Here is a 22,813-nt window from a genome sequence, read left to right as displayed (position 1 = left end):
GAATTTTTGCTCGTTTAGTATTTGTCTAGAAGGCTTTCTGAAGTCAGGAAGCCCATTTATTTGGTGAAAAAAGATTCTGTATTAATATTAATATTTCTCATACAACATAAATAGGGTCTTTTATGAATAAAAAGATCTTGCACTTGGAAATCTTAATAAAGCTGTGTGCTTCCATACACTCGAGCAGTTTTGATTCCTAATATTTGACCTTAGGTGTGGGAAAGGGTCTTTTTTGCCATTTGATTTCCAATTGATCAGCATAGACCCATAAAGCAACCTCAGCAGTGACAAATGTGCAAAAAGTGATCACTTGTTTTCGCCCGCTTTCAAACTGAAACCCTTTGGTGTGTTAAGAGAATGTGATAACCACTACACTGCGCATGGTGGGAATGGGTGACTTGCAGAGAGTGTTGAACTTCGAGAAAGGACTTCTCTCAGGAATATATTTCCACATTCTGAAGAGGAGATTTTCTCCATTTCTGTAGTCTGACTTCCTCTTTTGCTAGAGAGCTGTAGAATGTGGAGTCACCTATCCAGCTCTGGGAGCAGTGTGTAGATAACAGGTTTGTTACTGCCTGATGAGCACAGTAAATTAATACAGCAGAATAAACACACTGAGTATTTGAAGGGAATTAACAATCTTTTACGTCTCGCCATGTTCAATGCTGCTGTCATTTCTGTAATATTGTGATTATCACATTCATCACACATGCGCAAGATCCCCTGTTTGAAATTGGGCAGAAACAGGTGTCTTTTTATGTTCTCACATTTTGCACTCCTGCCAGTGTTTTATGGATCTTGTTTTGTCTTATTGCAAGAATTCGAATTTCCTGTGTCATTCATCACATCACATCAAACAGCCAGCAGATCATGTCACCTTTCAGATAGTCATTCATTTGCTTCCTTAATTTCCTAGAGACAAGTCTTTTCAGCAGAACTGACAAACGTGGCAAAGCAACCTGATAAGACCAGGTCCTAGAAGTCACTATTCAGTCAGTTACTACTGCCGAAATGCAAGCCCTTCCTCCAGCCTGAAGAAGTTGATCCTACATTACTCAGGAAGAAGATGTATCTACCAAACCTCAGAGAGCTGAACTGGATTACTCCCCTTCTGAATGACGTAACGCTCTACCACGCCTCTTCGTGCACTCATGCTCGAACTTTGGGAGGCTACTGCAGACAGCAGAGGTTAGATCGTACACAGAGGTTGAAATAGCTCAGCTGAGAAAGCCTTAGACTGATGCTCTATAGGTCCCTGGTTCAATCTGGGGTTTTGGCATTTTGTTTCGTTGCGCCATTTGTTCCTCTATGCAATGCCCTGTGTCCAAAGTCACACTTCCCTTTCTCAGCCTGAATCCCAAACTAGAGTCTTTGTGTCCTTGAGTCCCTCTTTTACCGACACTGATGAAGTACAGAAATAACTTAACATATTTTGCACTCCTTATGGTGTTTTATGGTGGGACCTGTATTTCTCTATGAATTTCCTTAGTGACAGCCCATTTGTTTTCAATATATTTCTGGTGAAGTTATTACATCGGTCTCCCCTGGTGGCTTGTTTTCATATCTCACTTCTGACAATGACTTTTCTTATGTCACTTTGATGGGAGTACAATTGGAAAAAAAAACTAAAATGTGTGTAGTTGTTTCCATATCAAACCTGTCTTCCATTTTATACAGTATTCCACAGGAGTGAATCAATTCCTTGTTTAATTTTGCAAATGACCCTGCTGTCAAAAAAACTAAATTCCCATGTAGCCAAGGAGTTGCTGAAAAGCTCCTTCACTTTGATGTTTTGTGTTGTTATAACTAATTCATCTCCTTTTTAAAAAATAGATTTCTGTAGAAGAAAGGTGTCTCACACTACAGTTTAAATTGTAAACAGGTCATAGAAAAAGCTCCTTAGCTCCCTGTCAGGAATCAAACCCCACTCTCCTGTATGACAGGCAGGGGTTCTCACCATGGTTAAATTGCAACCGTAATAATATTGACAACATTAATAAATGCATATATAATTGAAATTGAAAACATATCTAACACAGCATCTTTTCTGGTTATATACCACAATGCATTGCTGATATTTGTTGTTTGCCATTTAGGTTAAATACTGTCATGTTTTTCTCAGCAATCGTCTTTTGATGCGTAAGTATAAATAATGATAATACTATTTGAATACATACAGGTCTTAATATTATTTTGATTAAAAATAGTACGTTAATAAGCAATAAATGGCATATAAAATAGTGTGAAGGTGAAGATCACACAAAATCAACTACAAATGTGGGAATTTTACATTTTTAGGATTATAAATTGCATGTAGCACATTAGCAACACTACAGTAATGCTAATATAACAATAGTGTAAAAAAAATCCTGACCTAATTCCTTACAAATGCTGATACAAAATGTGAATGATTTCAGAGTTTCGGGGATTGGGTCTCCTGATAGAGATCAGAGATGAACTGAGCCATGTGGGAAAGTGTACAGAACTGGTGAACTCCCAATTCCACATCAAGAGGCTGAGCACAATGGAAGAGTCCTGTACACACAAGTGAGTCCTTGACAACATGGACAATCAAAACGTACTGGTATGATATTATATTCTCTCTGTGGTGTAGAAAATATTCACTACTAGTATTATAGGTTACAGATAGGTCATTATATGACAGCTTACATCTGATTAATAGGATCCATCTCTGGCATACATTCTTATTTTTAGTTTATAATGTATAATCTTGCTAATTATTTTAATGCCAAAATAAAGTGTTTTATAAAAAGCTTCATGTTCTAAGAAATTACTACAACTTTTGAACTTTGAAATATTGCCACTTTGTATTCTAGGACTTAGCAAATACTGCAGAAAAGTGGAGTTAAAATGTGAAAATGTGTAATGGGTATGTCTGATTAGTTGATTAGTGAAGATCCAGTAGTAAAAATAGCTTCTAATATTATTTCTAATATAATATTATTTCCAGATAAACCAACTTTGGAGAGTAGGCAACAGTGATTTCAAAGAAAGTGTGTTCACAGTGTTGTTAAGGTATTGCTTATAGATTTTTTTATGTTTTTACATTACATTTTTACTTTGATCAAGTTAAAATATCCACAAAATTTAGCTTAAAGATACCTTGTTAACCACTGAATTTGCAACGTGTAAAACCGCTAAATTGTCTTTTAAAATATAAGGATTACAGTAGTACATTTGATACTAAATATTTGAGTAAATAAACGTTGAGTGAAAACTCGCTTGAGAAATGTCTAAGCTCAGTCATAATTTGGTTTTCAGACTTAAGACAAATTAACTGATGATGGAATTCAACTTCGCTGGCACAAACCAGAAAGATCAAAGACAAAAGAGGTGCCTGGGAGACACAAATCTTTTTAGAGCAATTAAAGGTACTCTTATTCTACGTTGTACTTTCAAACTTTGGGTACTCTTTAATTAGGACAGACTTTATTGCTCAATTACTATGATGCAAGCTAAACTTAATACACTGATTAAGCTTTGATCTTAGTAAACCTTAATGGTTCTTTTTTGAGATTATATTCAAGAAGAGATTAATCATCATTTGTCGATCATTTGTTCATTTGTTGGAGAACTTGACAATCTTTGACAATTATTATTAAATGAGCATTATACAAATGTGCGTTGATATTTTTAATATGTACCTTAATTGTAATATATATAAACACAATTGCTTTGATATGGATGTTCATTTGAAGGATTTGAGGAAACTATCAAGGATCGCAGAACAACCAAAGATACATTTGGGCATCTGATATTGGTAAAGATGAAAGAGTACCGTAAGTGTGAAGCTTGCATACACACGAGAGAAAAAAACAGTTCTAATGCACTTCATTAAACTGATGGTGTGCTTATCAATCGTGCATAAAAAATATATAGCAGAGGATTGTTTCGATCCATCGACCTCTGGGTTATGGGCCCAGCACGCTTCCGCTGCGCCACTCAGCTGACAGCTGTCACAGTGTGATTCAACACAACTGCTCTATCTTTGCTCTCTAAAAGTGCGCCCGAGATGAAAAGTTTCAACGGCAAACGCAGACGTCACTTTGAGCACTTGGTCTTTTATAATACGAATCATCACACGCTGCTCTACATGGGCGTGTCTTCAAGATCGTTGAGAACCAAACCTTCTGCTTTCCGAGGCAACTGATTCTTTCCTTGTTAATTCACAAATCTTCAATGAGAATCAGTGAAACGAAAACCAAACACATGTACACACTCGCGTCCTAGCCTGAAAGAAAAATGATGGAAGCATTTGAGGAATAACAAGAGTAGTCTGAACAGCTCCAGTCTATCAACTGCTCTACAAAGTGATCGCTACTTCCACACCCAGTTTATAACACTGAAAATGATTCAGGAAGCACAGCAAAGTTCTAAAAGCAGTGGTTAAAAAGCGTCTACAGATGCAGCCATTCAAAGTGCGCGGTACAGACACCACAGTAGAGATACCGCAGGTAAGATGACACGCGATACCGCGGTGCGTGATTGGTTGACCGACAGGGGCACTCGTGGTCCGTTGGTCTGTCGTAGAAAGACTTACTGTACTGTAAACGTCTTTACTGTGCCCGTTGTAGATATTGAATTTTACCACTGAAGGGAAATCTTAGTAGCTGAGCATAAAAAGAATAAGAGCATACTGTAACGCGTGTGAAGGCCATAAACGATATTAATTTTGGAACGTAAACATACAGTATATGGCTGGTCTTGGTACTTTAAAGAAAAAAATACGCACCAGTATTCCATTTCTCCCTAAACATTGTAAGCTTCGAAGTCTTTAACTAACGTGATACCGGAGTCAACAAGCATACTTTTAGAATTTGATTAAAAGGGAATATAATATGGAATCGCGTATCTAAAGAATTTAATAACGGTATGATTATATCCATGTACTGCGGCAGAGCTATGTAGGGCTGTTTCGCCTGCCTGATCATGCGAGCTGTCTTGTAGCTTACTGGTCTAGGTGCGTGACTACCAGCTGGCAGGTTGTGTGTTCGAATCCAGCTGGTGCTGGACTTTTCATTTTTATTTATTTATTTTTTAATCGCGTAACATAAACATATTACCGTATGCAAACTGTACTGTATACAGTATGTATATGTATATTTAATGTCTTAACTGTGCCCGTTTAATTGAATTTAAAAAAAATATTTAACACGAACATTAAGCTGCTTACATCTTCCGCCTGAGAACAGTCACCCGTTGCTACCCAACGCAGAATGGTGATTGGCTGACACCATCTGACACCCCTCTGATTGGAGAAAAAATACGTGCTGGTGTGCTATACCAGGAAGAGGATTTCTTTCAATTCTAAACGTGTATTTTAAAAGTTTAAGAAGTAAAAACCTTACAGCGTACACAGATTTCTAAACTGATCAGGATCGTTATCTTTGTCTCATGCATAATAATGTTCACCGCTCTGTCCAGCAAATTAATAATAAACTTTATTTTATATAGCCTTTTAAACGAATAAGTAATTAGATTGCTCATAAACCTAATCACTTGCTTTTTCTTTTTATTTAGGCTCAGATTTCAACTATAGATCGTATTATTAATAACCATAATAACAACCAACCAACAAAAACAACCATATAAACATAATACCAACCAAAAACATAGATAACAACCACAATACAAAATCAAATAATCAAACCATTTTACACTCGCAAAGTCCTCCAATTATCATAATCCCGCCCCTTATGCAAAACCAAACCTTCCTCCCACCCCAGTTTATCCTGTTTATCATAAACAAAATCCAACTCAATTTTCAACATAAAGCATTACACAAAATCAATATCTCAACACTCCATACTCAACAACGATAATTCACAAACAGCCAGAACATGTAACTACACATTCCCAAACATACCTAATTTCCATAGCCCCGCCCCTTATGCAAAACCAACATCGTCTTTCATTAGAAGGTTAGTCTGTTCTACTCTGAGAATGTAGGGGGGGTGGGAAGTGCCCGCGGTCATTTAATTAGTATTAAAATCTTAGTTATCTTTCTAGTTCACAGGTTTGCATGCATAATTTAATTTTGAAAGCCACTGAGACATCAGGTACTACTGTTGTATTTATGAAAAAGAAACAAAACAAAAAACATACTAACAACTGTGCCATCCTACTCCTTAGTTAATACATTTTATTATTCATAAACAGTTAACATTGTTAGCAAAATATTTTGAATTATATTTAACCCTATTTTTTCTTTAGTTTTGTATTTAACTTATTATATGATAGTCAGACTTAATGTATATTAATGTATATTTGAACAATGAAAATATATTTTTACAAGATTTTACATTAAGCACTTAAAATTAATATGGTTAATAATAGTAAACTGTAACATGCTGTAACAAGATCGGTTAAACTGCGAAGAAAATCCTTTCAGAGAAAATGTTTCAGGTGTGAAGAACAAACCTGTTCCCACACACCCTGCCCCCACTACCATTAGAATATACACAAACATTTTAGCGTTTCATTCTGAGCAGAAGACCCTCACACCTGAAGAGTGCTGGCTGTGACGAATTAAACCGGTTTTACAGGTTTCAATCACAGATTGGGACTCAGTAAAGTAACACACAGCGCCACTGGATTTGATAATACTGTACCTAACCAAAATCCGCAATATGGAAACAGAACCTGTGTAATTGTTGATAGATGATGTACTCGTAACATTTTTTCAAGACGAACTACAACATTTAAAAAATGACTTGTATGTACTTGATATCTCTAATCAATCCACGGGTTCCAGCACAAAACGAAACTAAAACGCATACCGTTTAGCGCTTCTTATTAGTTGCTCAAAAGTAATTTGACCGTATGAAATGCATAATATAAACCTAGAAACATATACGTGAGCAGTACTTAAGCACTGTAGTATCGGTGTTAAGACATACCTCTCAAATACTGTAAATCAAGTTAAAAATATCTCAAGACCGATTCTGGTCGTAATGAAACCATGTTTCGTGTATGTTTTCTTTTTCATCTTGAAATAACTCATTTCTAAATACCTTTTTCACTGTTAACATCTTGTAGCAACTTTGCGACAAAATATACACTCTGACAGTTCATCCTGCTACCAACATTAAATAAAACAAATCTTAAGATTTCTATATTTATGTCTTTATTTAGTGGTTTCATTCGAAGCTTACAATGTTTAGAGAGAAATGGAATACTGGTGCGTATTTTTTTCTTTAAAGTACCGAGACCAGCCATATACTGTATGTTTATGTTAAGATTTCCCTTCAGTGGTAAAATTAGATATGAATATTCAATACTTAAACGGGCACAGTTAAGAAATTAAATATACATATACATATTGTATACAGTACAGTTTGCATACGGTAATATGTTTATGTTACGCGATTAAAAAATAAATAAATAAAAATGAAAAGTCCAGCACTAGCTGGATTCGAACACACAACCTGCCAGCTGGTAGTCACGCACCTAGACCAGTAGGCTACAAGACAGCTCACATGACCAGGCAGGCGAAACAGCCCTACATAGCTCTGCCGCAGTACACGGATATAATCATACCGTTATTAAATTATTGAGATACGCGATTCCATATTATATTCCCTTTTAATCAAATTCTAAAAGTATGCTTGTTGACTCCGGTTTCACGTTAGTTAAAGACTTCGAAGCTTACAATGTTTATGGAGAAATGGAATACCGGTGTGTATTTTTCCTTGTGATATTTTAAGCTCTAGTTGAATGATAGGTGTCGCATTTTAAATCATTTTCGTAGCTAGAAATTATGAAACGCCCTGTTAAAAGCAAGGAAGTTTTTATGCCCCGTTGAAGTAAAACAAAATGCCTGACAAAGTATGGCTTGGACAGATTCCAAGTGCTTGTACAAATGTGCTAAAGAAATTATACTTTGAGTATACAGCTTGTCCAAAGTCATCCATTATTAATACTATTAGTAATATCTTCAGTAAAGGCTTTGATGCATAAATATTTCTGATAAAGGTAGGTTGTGTACTTTTGTCCAACTGAGCAATCTTGCTTTCATAATATATACCAACATTTTAATGACTGATGATTAACATGCTGTAATACACAGTTCAAAATTAAAGGCTCAAATGCTGTACATGAGAGGTTAAGCTCCCCCTGGCGGTTTTACAAGGCGACGCCGGATAGTTAGTCACGTGACACACGTGATACTGCGTGATACTGTGACACGCCCACCGGGGTATGCCGCGAAATACCTCACCCATTTTGAATGGCTGCATCTGTAGATACATAAAATGACAATTTCTCAAAAGTAAAATCTTCAGCTTTTAAATATTGTCATCCACATATTTTCGTTTTTCTCTTTTTTACATAACACGCTTTCGAGAAATAGACTGTCTTGTAATGAAGGCTGCATTAGAAAATGTGTGTCTAAATTAAAATCGGGTTTATGACTTCTGCGTTTTTCAGCTTTCTTAGCGCTTGGGTCTCGATTCAGATATTGCAATGAAAGCAACAGGGGAGTAAATTTTCCTTTTCTAAATCAAAGGTGATCTGCTCACAAGGAAGTATAAAAACTTCAGCGTTTACTTTTTGAAGACCGCAAATTGTCGAAACACTATTGCTTCATAAGCTAATAAGTAAGGTTTTTGAGCACGCATTGTATTACTAATGCTGTTATTAATTAAAAAAAAGCTTAAATTCACATAATGGAATTCGGACGGCTCAAAGTAGTCTATTCTTTGGACAACTTTACTTGCCCGCTGAGTAGAGTTTAAAGCAACGGCAGCAGTAGCAGTAGCAGTAATAGCAACAACCTGGTTAGAGTGTCACAATACACTCTATGAAATTATTGCGGCTTCAGATCGTTTTGTTCTGTTGAAGCTGCCTACAGGCTCTGAATTGCTGACATCGGCTGTGATCTTTTTTCAGGTTTCATGAAATTCTTCACATATTTGAAATATTTAATTCGGGTTCGCCTTATACACGGTGCAAACCGTACCTGCAGCAGAATGCTGTGGCACATGAAGCCGTTTTGTTTATCGGTTGTAAGGATTTAGGAGCGTACTACAAATCGAGCAAGCGAAAATAAAATTTAACAGGAGTCACTTTTTGGATTGCTAATTCATTGTGCTCTGCTCGTCTAGGTTCAAATCCCATCCTTGTCATGGTTAAGGCCTGAGACGTGTGTGTTTTTTCTTAACGGTGTTTGCATTTGTTTCCTCTTAACTCTTGTAAACTCAGGATTTTTTTTCCTTGGTGGCAACAATACGCTTCTGCAATACAGTAAATGGTAGACTCTGCTTTCAAATTAGCTGCACCGGGATTTAAAATTCAGGAATATGAATGGCCAATTGCTTACAGCTAGGGTTTTTACGTTTTCTTATTTAGCGATTTGTGTATCAATCTTTTAACAATTCATTAAAATGCTAACAATATGTAAAATCAAAACAACAGCACCGTTAAATGCTGGGGAGACAGGTAGTTGTTTTTTTCATCAGATGCCAATCTCTAATGCTGTGTGTGAGAGCTTACGTACCTTTCCTTTTCTCACATTTTCTGACAACTATTCCAAAGGGGCACCCTGTCAGCTCCTAATACTTTTTAAAAGTCTGCCTGCATGTTTGATTATTGTCGTTTTATTTAGAAAAAGTTCAATATTGATCATAACTAAAGAAAATTAGGATCACGAATAAAAAAAGGGCTGAAGATGCGAGTCGCTCTTGAATCAGAGCTGGGCGACACGGGCTTCTGTTCTGATATGATTGTACGAGAAGCAGGAGGAATCTCTTCTCTCCTATGGAGCATGAGCTGAATCAGGAGTGAGACATTTCGTATGCTCGTGCATATGTTAACACATGACCTACATCGTAAAACTAAATTAAAAACTAACATCTAACAAGTTGTCAAAGACATTCATTTATATACAAACAAGAGACAGACATAGTAATGATTCTACATTAACTTGTCCTGCACTGATCAGACTAATTGAAATGTATGAAAGCCCGTTTCCGCCAGGGAGTTACAAAAAAACGTGCTATGGTATCGCAGAATTCCGACTAAGTAACTCAGAATTGCGACTTAGTAACGCACAACTCCGACTTTATATCTCACATTTGCAACTTCGAAATAGCCCATATTTCATTGTCTGTCCTTTTGTTATTGTAACGGATTCGGGTTCTAGCTAGCAAGACCTGGGTTTGAGCCAATACAGTGAGGCACGAAGTAGGGTGGGAGCGGCGAGGGCACAAGCCCTAGAACCCGAATTCGTTACAATAACAAAAGGACAGACAATGAAATATGGGCTATTTCGAAGTCGCAAATGTGAGAGGTAAAGTCAAAATTCTGAGTTTTTAGGTCGCAATTCCATGATTCTAAGTCACAATTCTGAGATACCATAGTGCGTTTTTTTTACTCCCTGGCGGAAACGGGCTTCCATAGGTTCTCAGTGCTGCGAAGCAAAAGCAATCTCTGGAAAATCAGACAAATTATTATCAGATCATGTCAAAAGCTGATCAGTATTTCTTTACTGGGAAGCAAAGAAATGCTTGTATTACACATTTTAATATGACATGCAATTACACATGAAAAATAGTAAAATTATTTTCATTGCGGTACGTATTGATAGAACAGCCCCCTCGATAAAAGAAAGTGTGGACGGACGTGTCGCATGTTCCGTACTCTGTCTGACAGCGAATTAACACACTTTCCTCGGAAATTAGAAACTAATTGAACAATAAATTAATCTGAGCAAATTTTACACGTGTGGGTGATTTAATTCTGTCGAAATTGCGTGGAACTCCTCCGCTGAGGTCAGATACACACGGGAAAGTGTTCAGGCGGCTTCACGGAGTCCCGCCTCAGACTGGAAGCAGGTTCTAATTAGACGCTGAGAACAATCCGGGTCTCTGTATGTAACTGATTGTGTTGATTGAGCGGTAGTGTGACCATGTGAGTGGTAGCATAGTCCTGCTAGTATAAAAACCTAGTCACCGTGTTCACACTTTATGCTCTCTTGCTTCAACACAGTTTGGTGGTTTACTTGTCTTACTTCTGTAGCAGTTTAGCGGGACGTCAATTTGGCAATGCGCTCGTTTCTCTTTGTGCTGTGCCTGTGCGCAGGGGCCGGTGTCACACCCTCTGCAGCCAGAGGGCGCTCCTTCTCTGTCCTGTCCCTAGTTTCTGGTCTGCTGTCCTTCCTGTCCCTCTCTTTCCCTTGGGCTATATATTTCCGGGTCTTGCACTCTGTCCTCGCTCAGCATTGACGTTCGGATGTCCTGAGACCCGCCTAGCACCAGGGCGCCCCACGTCCGCTCCCTGAGGGCATAGGTTTCTATACGGCATTCCTGAACTCTTTGCACTAATGAGCCCGGGCCTTTTTCCTGTCTCGCCGCTATGCATATGGGTCTTTTTCCGCTCTCCTGCTCCCCACGGTTAGTCCCTTTGGACGTCCGTGACAGATGGGCTCCCTGCACTGATTTCCGCTGGGACTCTCGGGAATTAGCGCTCCAGGCCGACCTCCCGGCTCCTGAAGACGCAGCCCAGTCGGAGGACTTAAGCCTGGCAGATGCGCCCTCCGAAGACCTGTCTGCAAGCGAGAACGACTCGCAGTCCTTGGCTCCCGACTTTCGCCGCCTTCCCGTGTCCAGAGACGCGTACTCGCCCTACTTCGACAAGGAGAAGATGAAGCCCGAAGCTGGCAGCCGCCCCTTACCCGCCTACATCAAGAGCATCCTGTTTCCTCCCCAGCGAGGGCGGCAGCCGGCTCGCCCGGCCATCAGGGGCACCCGAGGAGTGGCTGTGTGGTGCGACTCCAGCAGGATGTACGTGAGGGTCAGTCGGCTCCTGTTCGGCTTCAGCTGTCAGCCATCGGAAGTGACCTTGGGCAACTGCAGCGTCAGCCGAACCACATGCCGTTACTTTTACTTCATCTACGGGCTTCACGAGTGCGGCACCGAGCGATCGGTAAGCAGGTCTTCATCTACATGCAGTGTATCGATGTGAGCTGTAGGGCTAGTGTCGGGGTTGCCTTTCCTGGGAATATCCCTTCCTCTGTGACCCTGCAGGTTGTCCAGGGCCGCCTGGTGTACTCCAACACTCTCTGCTATGCCCCGCCCTCCTCCAGTGCACCTGTGCATCACTTCATTCCCTTCTTATGCTGGTCAAGTACTCCTACAACAGGTAGGCAGGGCTCTGCTGCTGCTGGGAAAGTGTCCAAAAGCCCCTCATCCCCTCTGTCCTGCAGGTTCCACTACTCCTACAAGGTTGGCTATGTCCCCACGTGGGCCAGGAGAAGGACCTTCTTCAAGGACCTGAAGAACAAGCACAGCTTTGTGCTGCTCACCACCAACTGTAAGCTCTTTGAGTGAGTGGCTCCTCCTGCCTGCAGGGGGTGCTGTGTGCAGGTGTAATGCTGCCTCTCTCTCCAGCCCACTGGGTCCGGCTCTCTCCCAAGGATGAGTACTTCCTGGGTCAGCCCATGTACTTCCAGGCCACTGCCTACTTTGCCACAGCGGCGCAGAGGCTATACATCCACTCGTGTTACGTAACGGAGAAACCAGACCAGCACTCGCAGCCCCGTTACCCTGTGATCGACAACTTGGGGTACGGCCCCTTCTGGGAGGGGAGGTGGGCAGGAGCCCTGAGAACCTGCAGGGGTTCATCCTTGTCCTTGTCCCCAGGTGCATGGTGGACAGCAAGGCAGATGGCTGCCTGTCCAGGTTTGTCCCCTCCAAGCAGAAGGATGTGCTCCGCTTCACAATTGATGCCTTCTTCTTCCAGAAGAAGCTGTCCAGGAAGGTACTGCTCTCAAAGGCTGCTCAGCCTTCTTGCTCTACTGATCCATGGTCTGCTTTTTTCATCCATGATCTAGATGTGAACCAGACTGTGGCAGCTGTAGTGCCTAGAGCTGCCAGCTTGCCTTCACTGATGGCAGATGGTCCTTCTCTGTCCCTCTATTGGCCTTGATCCCTTAATGCTGTGACCTTCCCTCTTGCAGCATGAAGTGACTGAGCTGTACATGCACTGTGTCATGGCTGTGGCTCCTGCTAAAGCAACACCAGGGACCAAGTCCTGCACCTACAACAGGGAGGCTAAGAGGTACTTCTGCAAGGAGCCTGCTGAGGGTGCTCTGGGACATGCCAGGTGGAGGTCTCACCTGTCCTCCTCTCCTCCAGGTGGGAGGAGCTGTATGGTGACCATGAGGTCTGTGCCTGCTGTGAGTCCAGGTGTGCTGGCAGTCGGAATGAAGGTGGGTCTCGTTCTCTATCCCTTGTGGATGCATCTCTGCCCAAGAGACAACCATGCTTGGACAACTGAGGAATGATCCCGTGCTGGACAAAGGGACTGTTTAGATGAGTAGCATCACTGTGGGACTCTGGGTATAGCAGATCCCTCACTCCTGGGTGTTACTTGTCCACAGGTACCAGGAGCCTGGTGACCAGCAGTCGGGTGGCTGTGGCACCAGTAGAAGCTCCTCTGGATGTGGGAGCTGACTGGACTGAGGATGAGGAGGGAGACCCTCAGAGCACCAGTGAGGATGTGGAGGGAGCAGAGGACTTTGGAGATGTTTGCCAGTGGACAGGTAGGGTCTGGCAGGAGGAGCTCCTGTAGGGGTGGGTGTCCTGCAGTTCAGCTGGATTGTTCTCCTTCTTCCTCCCCAGGTGCTTGAATGAAGGCACCAGCCTGGTCCTTGTGACTCTCCTGCCTCCACTCGCCTTGTAATGGCAACATCTCAATAAAGCTGTGAAAGACCCTTCTGCCTGCCCTTGTTTCTTTATGGTTTATAGGTTTGAATGGGGTGGAGGAATTCAAGGGAAGTGAGACCCATTAATAAATTGAAGTACTGTATTTGTGGGGGTTCCCCTTTCAAGAATGCTTCCTGTATTGCTGCCAATGAGGACTGAAAATGGCTGGAGTAATAAAGCATTGTACTGGGGGAAGATGGCTGCACTTTTCCTTAGGCAGGGCAGTGTGATCTTTTACTGTGGGAGAGACAGAGGTGTTCAATATACTGGAAATCCTCCTGTTTCCGAGAAGGGTAGTGGTTATGGAGTGAGTTGCTACTGTAGTGCCCAATAAGAGTGAGATCTGGTGTCCTATTCTAGGCTGCACAAACTTCCTAAAATAAACACGAGGAAGGAATTGTCAACAGGGGCTTGGTGTAAAGTAGGCCTTCCTTCCTTAGCAGAGGAATAATACTGCTGTGTGAGCATCAGTGAATAATGGTACAGTTAAAATCACGGAGGTCTTATCTTATGGGTGTTGGTTTCACAGCAGTGGTAGTGGACAGTCATGGGAAGTACTAGGATTGAGACTGGAGATCCCAGTACTTGATCCGGAAGACAGGTGTTCACAACTACCTCTACCAGCAGCACAGACTGTGTAGATTGAGACTGAACGCTTACTACACAAAGCCTCTCCACTGTTTCAGTGTCCCATGTCATGGATTTCAAGTGAATCCTAGTCTTCCTTTGTGACTACCTATAATTTGCACAATCATGATGGCCCACTAAGGCTGTCAATTTTTAGTCCTACTGCAGTGCCCTATTAAAGTTTCAAGGATTTTAGAATAAACTGTTTTATATAATGGTTCCGAAGGTGGCTTCACAAAGCACTTGACAGGATTACAATCGGAATACACAGGATAAAACAATTCCAATAGACTGAGGAGAAAAGTAGAAGCAGAGGGGTAAAGAATAGAACCAGTTCAGTAAAGGCTCTTCTACAGAACAAGGTGTTGAATCTGAATTTGAAGGAGTTTAGGGAAGGTGACTCTGGTATCCTTGGGGAGAGAGTTCCAGAGCTTGGGGGCATAACAGCAGAAGGCCCTGTCACCCATACAGTATATATCATTCATTTAGACCATTTCGAAATTGAACTTGGTTACAACTTCTACATTAGATACTCAAAACAAGAACATAACTCTTAGGAATTAAATTGATATCAACTGGTTGGGATAACAATTGAATTCTCGAGCTGTAATGCATTGAAGTTGAATACTCATCCAATCTCTGGGGATTCAGATCTCCTGCGGGGTCAAAGAAACAGTTGCAGGCTGTTGCTGTCCAATCCGCGCTGTCTGGCTAGGTGCCAGGCTGTGCTGTGCTGCTTGCGATGGTGCGCTGCTGATGCTCACTGAACGGCTAGTTAGTGTTGGCTTTAACTAGCAAAGTTTGCACACAGGAGAAAAGATGACTGTGAGTCCCAGCAAGTCAGGAAGAGGACCGGTTCGTTCCTGATGAAGAGCTAGTTCTGAATAGTGATACAGCTGTCCACGGTTCCGACCTGTTCACGAGGCCTGCTGCTGGTGCTAACCTCGGGTGGATCTTCTGGTTACTCTCTGGCAACCTCCACTCTAGACTCTTAGAACAAAGGAAAGTTCTGGCACTCGGACACACTGGCCGTTCCGTGGTTGTCCGGGCAGAGTCTCAGGATGGTCAGGAGGCGTACTGCGAGAATGTCCTGCCCTTGGCAGCCTTCTGCTCCTGGGCCGTCCTGCCCTGGAATTCTCCTTTGAATTCCCCTTAGAAAAGTCCACAGAATTCTACACTACAGGCTCTCTGTGTTGCCTGTTTTTACCTGGAGGAACTTCAGCTTGTTGATTGGCTGAAAGTTCCATGGGCATCAGATTCCCACGTGGGTTACTCGGCCCTACCAGTCCCTGATTGGTTGATCAAGGTGAGATATGAGTCACTTACTCCTGACACTTAGGAATGCAGTCCAGATGTCCATCTGGCACTCCCTAGACAGATAGGCGCCAATGGATGCCCATTGATCATGATAGCCAGGCTTAGCTAAGTGTATCCACCTTTGGGAGCTGTCCCTTATCAAAAGAAAAGATCTTTAAATCAGCCTGCATGAATAGTTTCTCTGTGGCTGCACCACAGAGATGAACAGAGAGATGAGGCCTCATTTGGGAAAGCACAGAAACACTGAATTCTGTCTTATTAACAAGCATTGCCGCTACACTGGGATAGGACATTCCACACTGGAGTATTATTATTGAGAGACAGGATCACTGTCTGTTCCTCAGGCTAAAACAGGAGATCACACACTGGATTATTATTATTGAGAGACAGGTTTACTGTCTGTTCCCCAGGCTGGGGCAGGAGATCCCACACTGTATCATTATTATTGAGAGACAGGCTCACTGTCTCTTCCTAAGGCTGGGAAAGGAGGTCACACACTGTATTATTATTATTATTGAGAGACAGGTTCACCATCTTTTCCTCAGGCTGGGACAGGAGATCACAAACTCTATTATTATTATTGAGAGACAGGCTCACTGTCTGTTCTTCAGGCTGGGGCAGGAGATCACACTGTATTATTATTTTTGAGAGACAATCTCACTGTTCCTCAGGCTGGAACAGGAGATGACACACTGTATTATTATTATTGAGATACAGCCTCAGTGCTCCCCAGGCTGGGACAGGAGATCACACACTGATCTATTATTATTGAGAGACAAGCACACTTTTTGTTCCTCAGACTCGGACAGGACATCCCACACTGGATTATTATTATTGAGAGACAGGATCACTGTCTGTTCCTCAGGCTAAGAAAGGAGCTCACACACTGGATTATTATTATTGAGAGATAGGTTTACTCTCTGTTCCCCAGGCTGGGACAGGAGATCACACACTGTATTATTAATATTGAGAGGCAGGCTCACTGTCTCTTCCTCAGGCTGGGACAGGAGGTAACACACTGTATTATTATTATTATTATTACTGAGATACAGGCTCACTGTCTGTTCCTCAGACTGGGACACAAGATCACACACTGTATTTTTATTATTGAGAGACAGGCTCAATGTTCCTGAGGCTGGGACAGTAGATCACACTGTATTATTATTGAGAGACAAGCTCACTTTTCCTCAGGCTTGGACTGGAGATCACACACTGTTCTATTATTATTGAGAGACAAGCTCACTGTTCCTCAGGCTGGGACAGGAGATCACATTGAATTATTATTATTGACAGATAAACTCACTGTTCCTCAGGCTGGGACAGTAGATCACACTGTACTATTATTATTGAGAGACAGGCTCAGTGTTCCCCAGGCTGGGACAGGAGATCACACACTTTATTATTATTATTGAGAGACAGGCTCACTATTTGTTCCTCAGACTGCGACAGGAGATCCCACAGTTGATTATTATTACTGAGAGACAGACTCCCTGTCAGCTCCTCAGGCTGGGACAGGAGATCACACACTGTATTATTATTATTGAGAGACAGGATCACTGTCTGTTCTTCAGGCTGGGATAGGAGATCACGCACTGTATTATTATTATTGAGAGACAGGCTCACTGTCTGTTCCTCAGGCTGAGACCGGAGATCATGCACTGTATTATTATAATTGAGAGACAGGCTCACTGTCTGTTCCTCATGCTGGGACAGAAGATCACACACTGTATTATTATTATTGAGAGACAGGCTCACTGTCTGTTCCTCAGGCTGGGACAGGAGATCACACACTGTTGTAGTGTGCTCTCACGAGGCACCAGTTCTGTAGGGGTTTGGGCATTTACTGGGACAATTATTAATTGTGGCAGTTAATCACAAAATTGATTCTTTTAATGGTCTCAGAATCCAACCATGCAATATAACTCAAACAACGCACACACAGGTACTAATACACGAGGATACATTAATTAATATATATAATATGCATGTAAACCTAACAGATCTTATTGTAAGGGTTATCAGAATACAAAAAATATATATTCATTCAGTTACAAAGAGTTACACATATCAAGAGGACATACGTTCGGTATATCATTCATTTAGGCCATTTCGTAATTGAACTTGGTTACAACTTCTACATTAGATACTCAAAACAAGTACATAACTCTTAGGAATGAAATTGATATCAACTGGTTGGGATAACAATTGAATTCTCGAGCAGTAATGCAGTGAAGTTGAATACTCATCCGATCTCTGGGGATTCAGATCTCCTGCGGGCACAAGCAGTTGCAAGCTTGTTGCTGTCCAATCCACACTCTCTGGCTCCGTGCCAGGCTGTGCTGTGCGGCTTGCGACGGTGCGCTGCTGATGCTCTCTGAAAACTGGCTAGTTCGTTTTGGCTGAAACTAGCGAAGTTTGTGCACAGGAGAAAAGATGACTGTGGGTCCCAGCAGGTCAGGAAGAAGACCAGTTCGTTCCTGATGAAGCGCTAGTTCTGAATAGTGATTCAGCTGTCCACAGTTCTGACCTTTTCACGAGGCTTGCTGCTGATGCTAACCTCGGGTGGATCCTCTGGTTACTCTCTGGCAACCTCCGCTCTTGACTCTTAGAACAAAGCAAAGTTTTGGCACTCGGACACACTGGCCGTTCCGTGGTGGTCCAGGCTGAGTCTCAGGATGGTCAGGAGGCGCGCTGTGAGAATGTCCTGCCCTTGGGAGCCTTTCTGCTCCTGGGCCGTCCCGCCCTGGAATTGTCTCACACCCCTGGAATTCTCCTTTGAATTCCCTTTAGAATAGTCTTGGAGCTCTGTGTTGCCTGTTTTTACCTGGAGGAACTTCAGCTCGTTCATTGGATGAAAGTTTCATGGGCATCAGAGTCCCACGTGGGTTACTCGGCCCTACCAGTCCCTGATTGGTTGATCAAGGTGAGATATGAGTCACTTACTCCTGACACTTAGGAATGCAGTCCAGATGTCCATCTGGCACTCCCTAGACAGATAGGCGCCAATGGATGCCCATTGATCATGATAGCTAAGCTTAGCTAAATGCATCCCCATTTGGGAGCTGTCTCTTATCAAAAGAAGACATCTTTAAATCAGCCTGCATGAATAGCTTGAAGAGAGAGATGGGGCCTCATTTGGGAAAGCACAGCAACACTTAATTCTGTCTTATTAACAAGCATTGCCGCTACAATTAGTAGGAAGAAATATACAATGTTTTGAAAATGTAATATGTTTTAAAGGATTAAAGGGAAAAGAAATACTTTATATACGCAAACTAATTCAACTGAGCTCCTCTAAACAATATAGCCTGAAGAATTGCCAAAGCACAATGTATCAATTTGGGTGACACTGGGGGAAAAGGATCATAACATTGAAAACCACAAGGCTTATTTTCAACAGCAAAATTTGTGCTTGAAAATATTTGACAAAAAAAGGAATATTACACGCACGGAAACCAATATTTACCACTAGGATAGAATGCAGCATAGAACAGTTGGATAGAAGGTTAGTGTAACTCTATAGTGCATCACAGAGGTCAGTCTCTTCCCCCTCTTTATGCAGGCTGACTTGTTCACAGTGAACTGTCCTCCAGCGATAGTCAGCTGTAATCACTGACGCAGACCTGATGTTAATACTCTGACAGCATCTTGGCTGATTTGGTTAAAGTGTTTTCCTATTAAACAGGAGATTCTGCGTTCAAATCCCAGCAGTGTCTTTCTACAAAATGTATCACTATGGATGATTACATGCAGCTTGATTTTGTTTAATGCAAGTTTTCATTCCCTTTCTGATGGCTCTCTACAGTAATTTTTAAAAGTACTAATCAGGATGGATTGCTGTATTTATCCTCAGTAAATGGGAATATGTAAGTAGTGATTATCCAAATTGCATTTTTGTGTGAAACAAATTTCAGAAAATCGAAAACCAATTTTCAAAACTCACAATAAGAAGACAAAGGCAAAACATAAGTTCACTTGCACTTTATGCATATTTACCACAACCTTGCCTTCTGATCATAAAAAGTCTTAATTTTAATATAGCAGTTTTAAATGGGACATTCAGAACATGGCATATGAGAATATATGGTTAACCGAGGATGACTTTCTAAATGAAAAAAATATTTTTTCAGTGATTATGACACTTCAGTATGACATAAAATATGCTTCAATGACAGAATAAATAATAATAATAAATAAGCATGGAAAAAATACCCAAAGTGGACATTCATAGTTGTGATGTTAGATATCGGGTGGGTAGCTGCGTCAGCATGCGTAGGCTGCAAAGGAACAAGTAAAGGACTATTCCAGCTGAAAAGAGAAGAAAAGAATTACAATGTTTCGGCTGTGGAGCCTTCTTCAGGTGTGAGAAAGACAGGGCAGTAAGCAAAGATAATTTTCTTTTTATCTTTGCTGAGTGCAGTTTATCGCTGATGACAACATCAAAGACATTAAGGAGTTTTTACGGCTAACAGCTCCATATCAACTTCCTTTCATAACTAACCTCATCAGATCCCTCAACTCCCAACTCTTCCAGTTTCTCACTTCAGAGAAGGATAAAAAACTCAAAATCCTCTACAGAGAAAAACCATCAACACCCTTATCACCTCCACCAATCCTAACCTTGGTGTTACTACACCCTCTGACCTTTCCCTTTCACCCCTTTGCATCCTCAGCTCACATATTTTAATAGTACAACAAAATTACAATAGATTGTACAGTATTTATGTTTAAAATTAAGGTAAATATGTCAAAATATGTAATAATGCTTGCAAGTTCTTAAACAAATCTGCATTGTATTTTTAAAATATTTCAGCAGAGGATGCAACGGGGGTATACATGACGACGACTTTTTCTTGGGTGAATATGGTTTTCTGGGGAGTTGCGACGTTGGGCATACAGTAATTGGACATTTCCCGGTGATTCTGACACCTGTTAAGCACTCGCATTTCCTGCAAATATTAAAATGGTTAAGGTTTCGCTGAGCAATCCAATCGACCTTTGCGAAGACAATGTTTACATCGCAAAAGAAACCCGTCCCTGGGTGGACTCAAACCACCAACCTTTCAGTGAACAACTGAACACGCCACACAGACAGAATGGTGGGTCCATCTCTCACATCACAACTTTCAGGTTAAATTTTTTTTTTGCCAGCTGGCACTATTTCTTCTGCACTGATAATCAAGAATTGAATTTCATTTCTCGCAAGCTGTGTGAATTTCTTGAAATACAAGTTTTCCAGAAAGGAAATGAATACATGCATTTAACAAAATCAAGCCCTTTGTGATAGTCCGAAATTGTACGTTATGTACCACAAGATAGGAAAAAAAACATGACTGGGATTTTAAGCTACGTGACCTACGGTACCAGACCGGGGTAAAGTTAGCTTGAAGTTCGAAAACGATTTTGGCACGACTGTAGCGTTTACACGAAACCTCTTAGAATCGTGAGAATACTTGCTTTGTGTATAAAATACATTGTGAATGCTTTCTCAGCCTTTACTGTTTCATTTTTATGACATTTTTTTGACCAAGCACGAATATTCTTTTGTCCATATCTTCGCAACGGAAGCAACGGAAGCACAGAACGCCTTCAAACCAAATGCATTTTAAAGACCACGACATGTGGATATTTCCACAGCCTCTACATCAAAGTATCAGTGAGCTAATTATCTTTTTTTAAACCTCCGGTTTTTCATCGATGTGTAATTACGCACGAACTGGAACCCAGGGGACCGCTGTATACACAAGTTCACAACGCGAGAAATACTGTTCAATACGGCTTCATGCGAAAAACACATATATGACCATAGGCAAAAGATTAGTGCAGTCTCCAATTACTCAGGCTGTAAGCATGGGAATAAAGCTTTGTTTGATTTCTGAAACCTTTCCTTTACATCCTGTTTTCATTCAGGTAAGAGTCAACTATATTCACAATACTACTGACAGCAGGAAGATTAAAATATTCTTTACTCAGCAGCTTATTAAAAACAGCTCCCATGATGTTCAAACCGATTTTTTACACAGAACACTGACACAGCTTTGCGTTCTGAATCTCTTTTTCTCGTGCGTTTATTTAATGTGGCACAATGCACTGGGATAGGGGTATTCTGTTCACAAACCAATAGCATTTAAACCACAGCACCCACAATGCTGCAAGTAAGTGTTTTGCACACTAAGCAGAGAGCGATGTCTCTCTCGTTAGTATAGTGGCGAGTATCCCCACCTGTCACGCGGGAGACCGGGGTACATCAGGACGGCCACAACACAAAGTACTGACCCCTATAAGATCACGGCGAGTTACCGATACACACGTGGCAGGGCGGAAAAGGCTGTGCTCTCTTCGTGTGACATAATTCGGAAAAGTCCTGACGTTGCATTTCAACTGAGCCCCAGTATACATCGACCCTTCGACACTCTGAGTGACAACTCTCTTGCGTGTTTTCTCATATTTATGTAGTTTGCTTGCATGATGCCGGGAACAGCATGGCTGTTCGCTGCCATATGGTCTAGCGGTTAGGATTCCTGGTTTTTACCCAGGCGGCCCGGGTTTGACTCCCGGTATTAGAACGTGTCGGTTTTGCCTCCTGCTTTCCAAAAGATCAGCACCGTGTACGAAGGAGCCGCATGAAAACTACTCGAACATGCAAAACTGCAGGATCTGCGGGATCTGCACAGTGTATGTCGCAGCGCTTCCTGCTTTCACTTCAATGTGCTTCCTGATGTCGAGTCGTGTGCCGTGCGGAGGCTCTGAAAGCGAGAGCAATGAAAAGGTGCACGACGCTGTGAAAGAAAACAGAGAAGTGAAAGGCAGTCTTTTCTCTAAGGAGGTAGAAGAAGAGCAACTCCCCATCAGGGAATCAAACCCCGGTCTCCCGCGTGACAGGCAGGGATACTCCCCACTATACTAACGAGGAAGACATCGCTCTCTCCGACCCCCGGCATCGTGTCCCGACCCAGCGTGCTGGAAGCCGACGCGTGCTGTGATTCCTTTACGGAGCAGAAATGACGACCGAGGAGCCGTGAGATCATTTCAGCATTTTGCAGCAATTCAGCATTTCAGAAACACAAACGACCAACTCGGAATGAGTTGCTTTTGACGCTTTTCAAAGTGTTCTTTGTGCACGACGACTGCGCCGTCTAGCAGAT

At 41.8% G+C, this 22,813-nt stretch overlaps 1 protein-coding gene and 1 non-coding gene across 2 annotated transcripts; both read left to right on the top strand.

Annotated features, from left to right (window-relative positions):
* On the top strand, positions 1-56 carry LOC148663692 (U7 small nuclear RNA). Its single transcript, XR_015939011.1, has one exon. It is a non-coding gene; the product is annotated as a U7 small nuclear RNA (small nuclear RNA).
* Positions 57-12,416: 12,360 nt separating this feature from the next.
* On the top strand, positions 12,417-13,590 carry LOC148663691 (zona pellucida sperm-binding protein 3-like). Its single transcript, XM_088632865.1, has 5 exons — positions 12,417-12,582; positions 12,660-12,777; positions 12,977-13,077; positions 13,155-13,228; positions 13,400-13,590. The coding sequence occupies exons 1-5, from the start codon at positions 12,458-12,460 to the stop codon at positions 13,588-13,590; spliced, it is 609 nt and encodes a 202-aa protein (XP_088488991.1). The 5' UTR covers positions 12,417-12,457.
* The last annotated feature ends 9,223 nt before the right edge of the window (positions 13,591-22,813 follow it).

This window comes from Lepisosteus platostomus, chromosome 5 (assembly GCF_059453375.1).
Source record: "Lepisosteus platostomus isolate fLepPlt1 chromosome 5, fLepPlt1.hap1, whole genome shotgun sequence".
NCBI classification, from domain to species: Eukaryota; Metazoa; Chordata; class Actinopteri; order Semionotiformes; family Lepisosteidae; genus Lepisosteus; species Lepisosteus platostomus.
The sequence above is the reverse complement of the archived record's forward strand: the minus strand, read 5'-3'. Positions and strand labels throughout refer to the sequence as shown.

Coding starts and splice junctions, on each gene's coding strand:
- LOC148663691 (XM_088632865.1), top strand. CDS start 12,458: ATGTACTTCCAGGCCACTGCCTACTTTGCCACAGCGGCGCAGAGGCTA. Junction 13,078..13,154: donor TACAACAGGGAGGCTAAGAG/GTACTTCTGCAA, acceptor CCTCTCCTCCAG/GTGGGAGGAGCTGTATGGTG. Junction 13,229..13,399: donor TGCTGGCAGTCGGAATGAAG/GTGGGTCTCGTT, acceptor ACTTGTCCACAG/GTACCAGGAGCCTGGTGACC.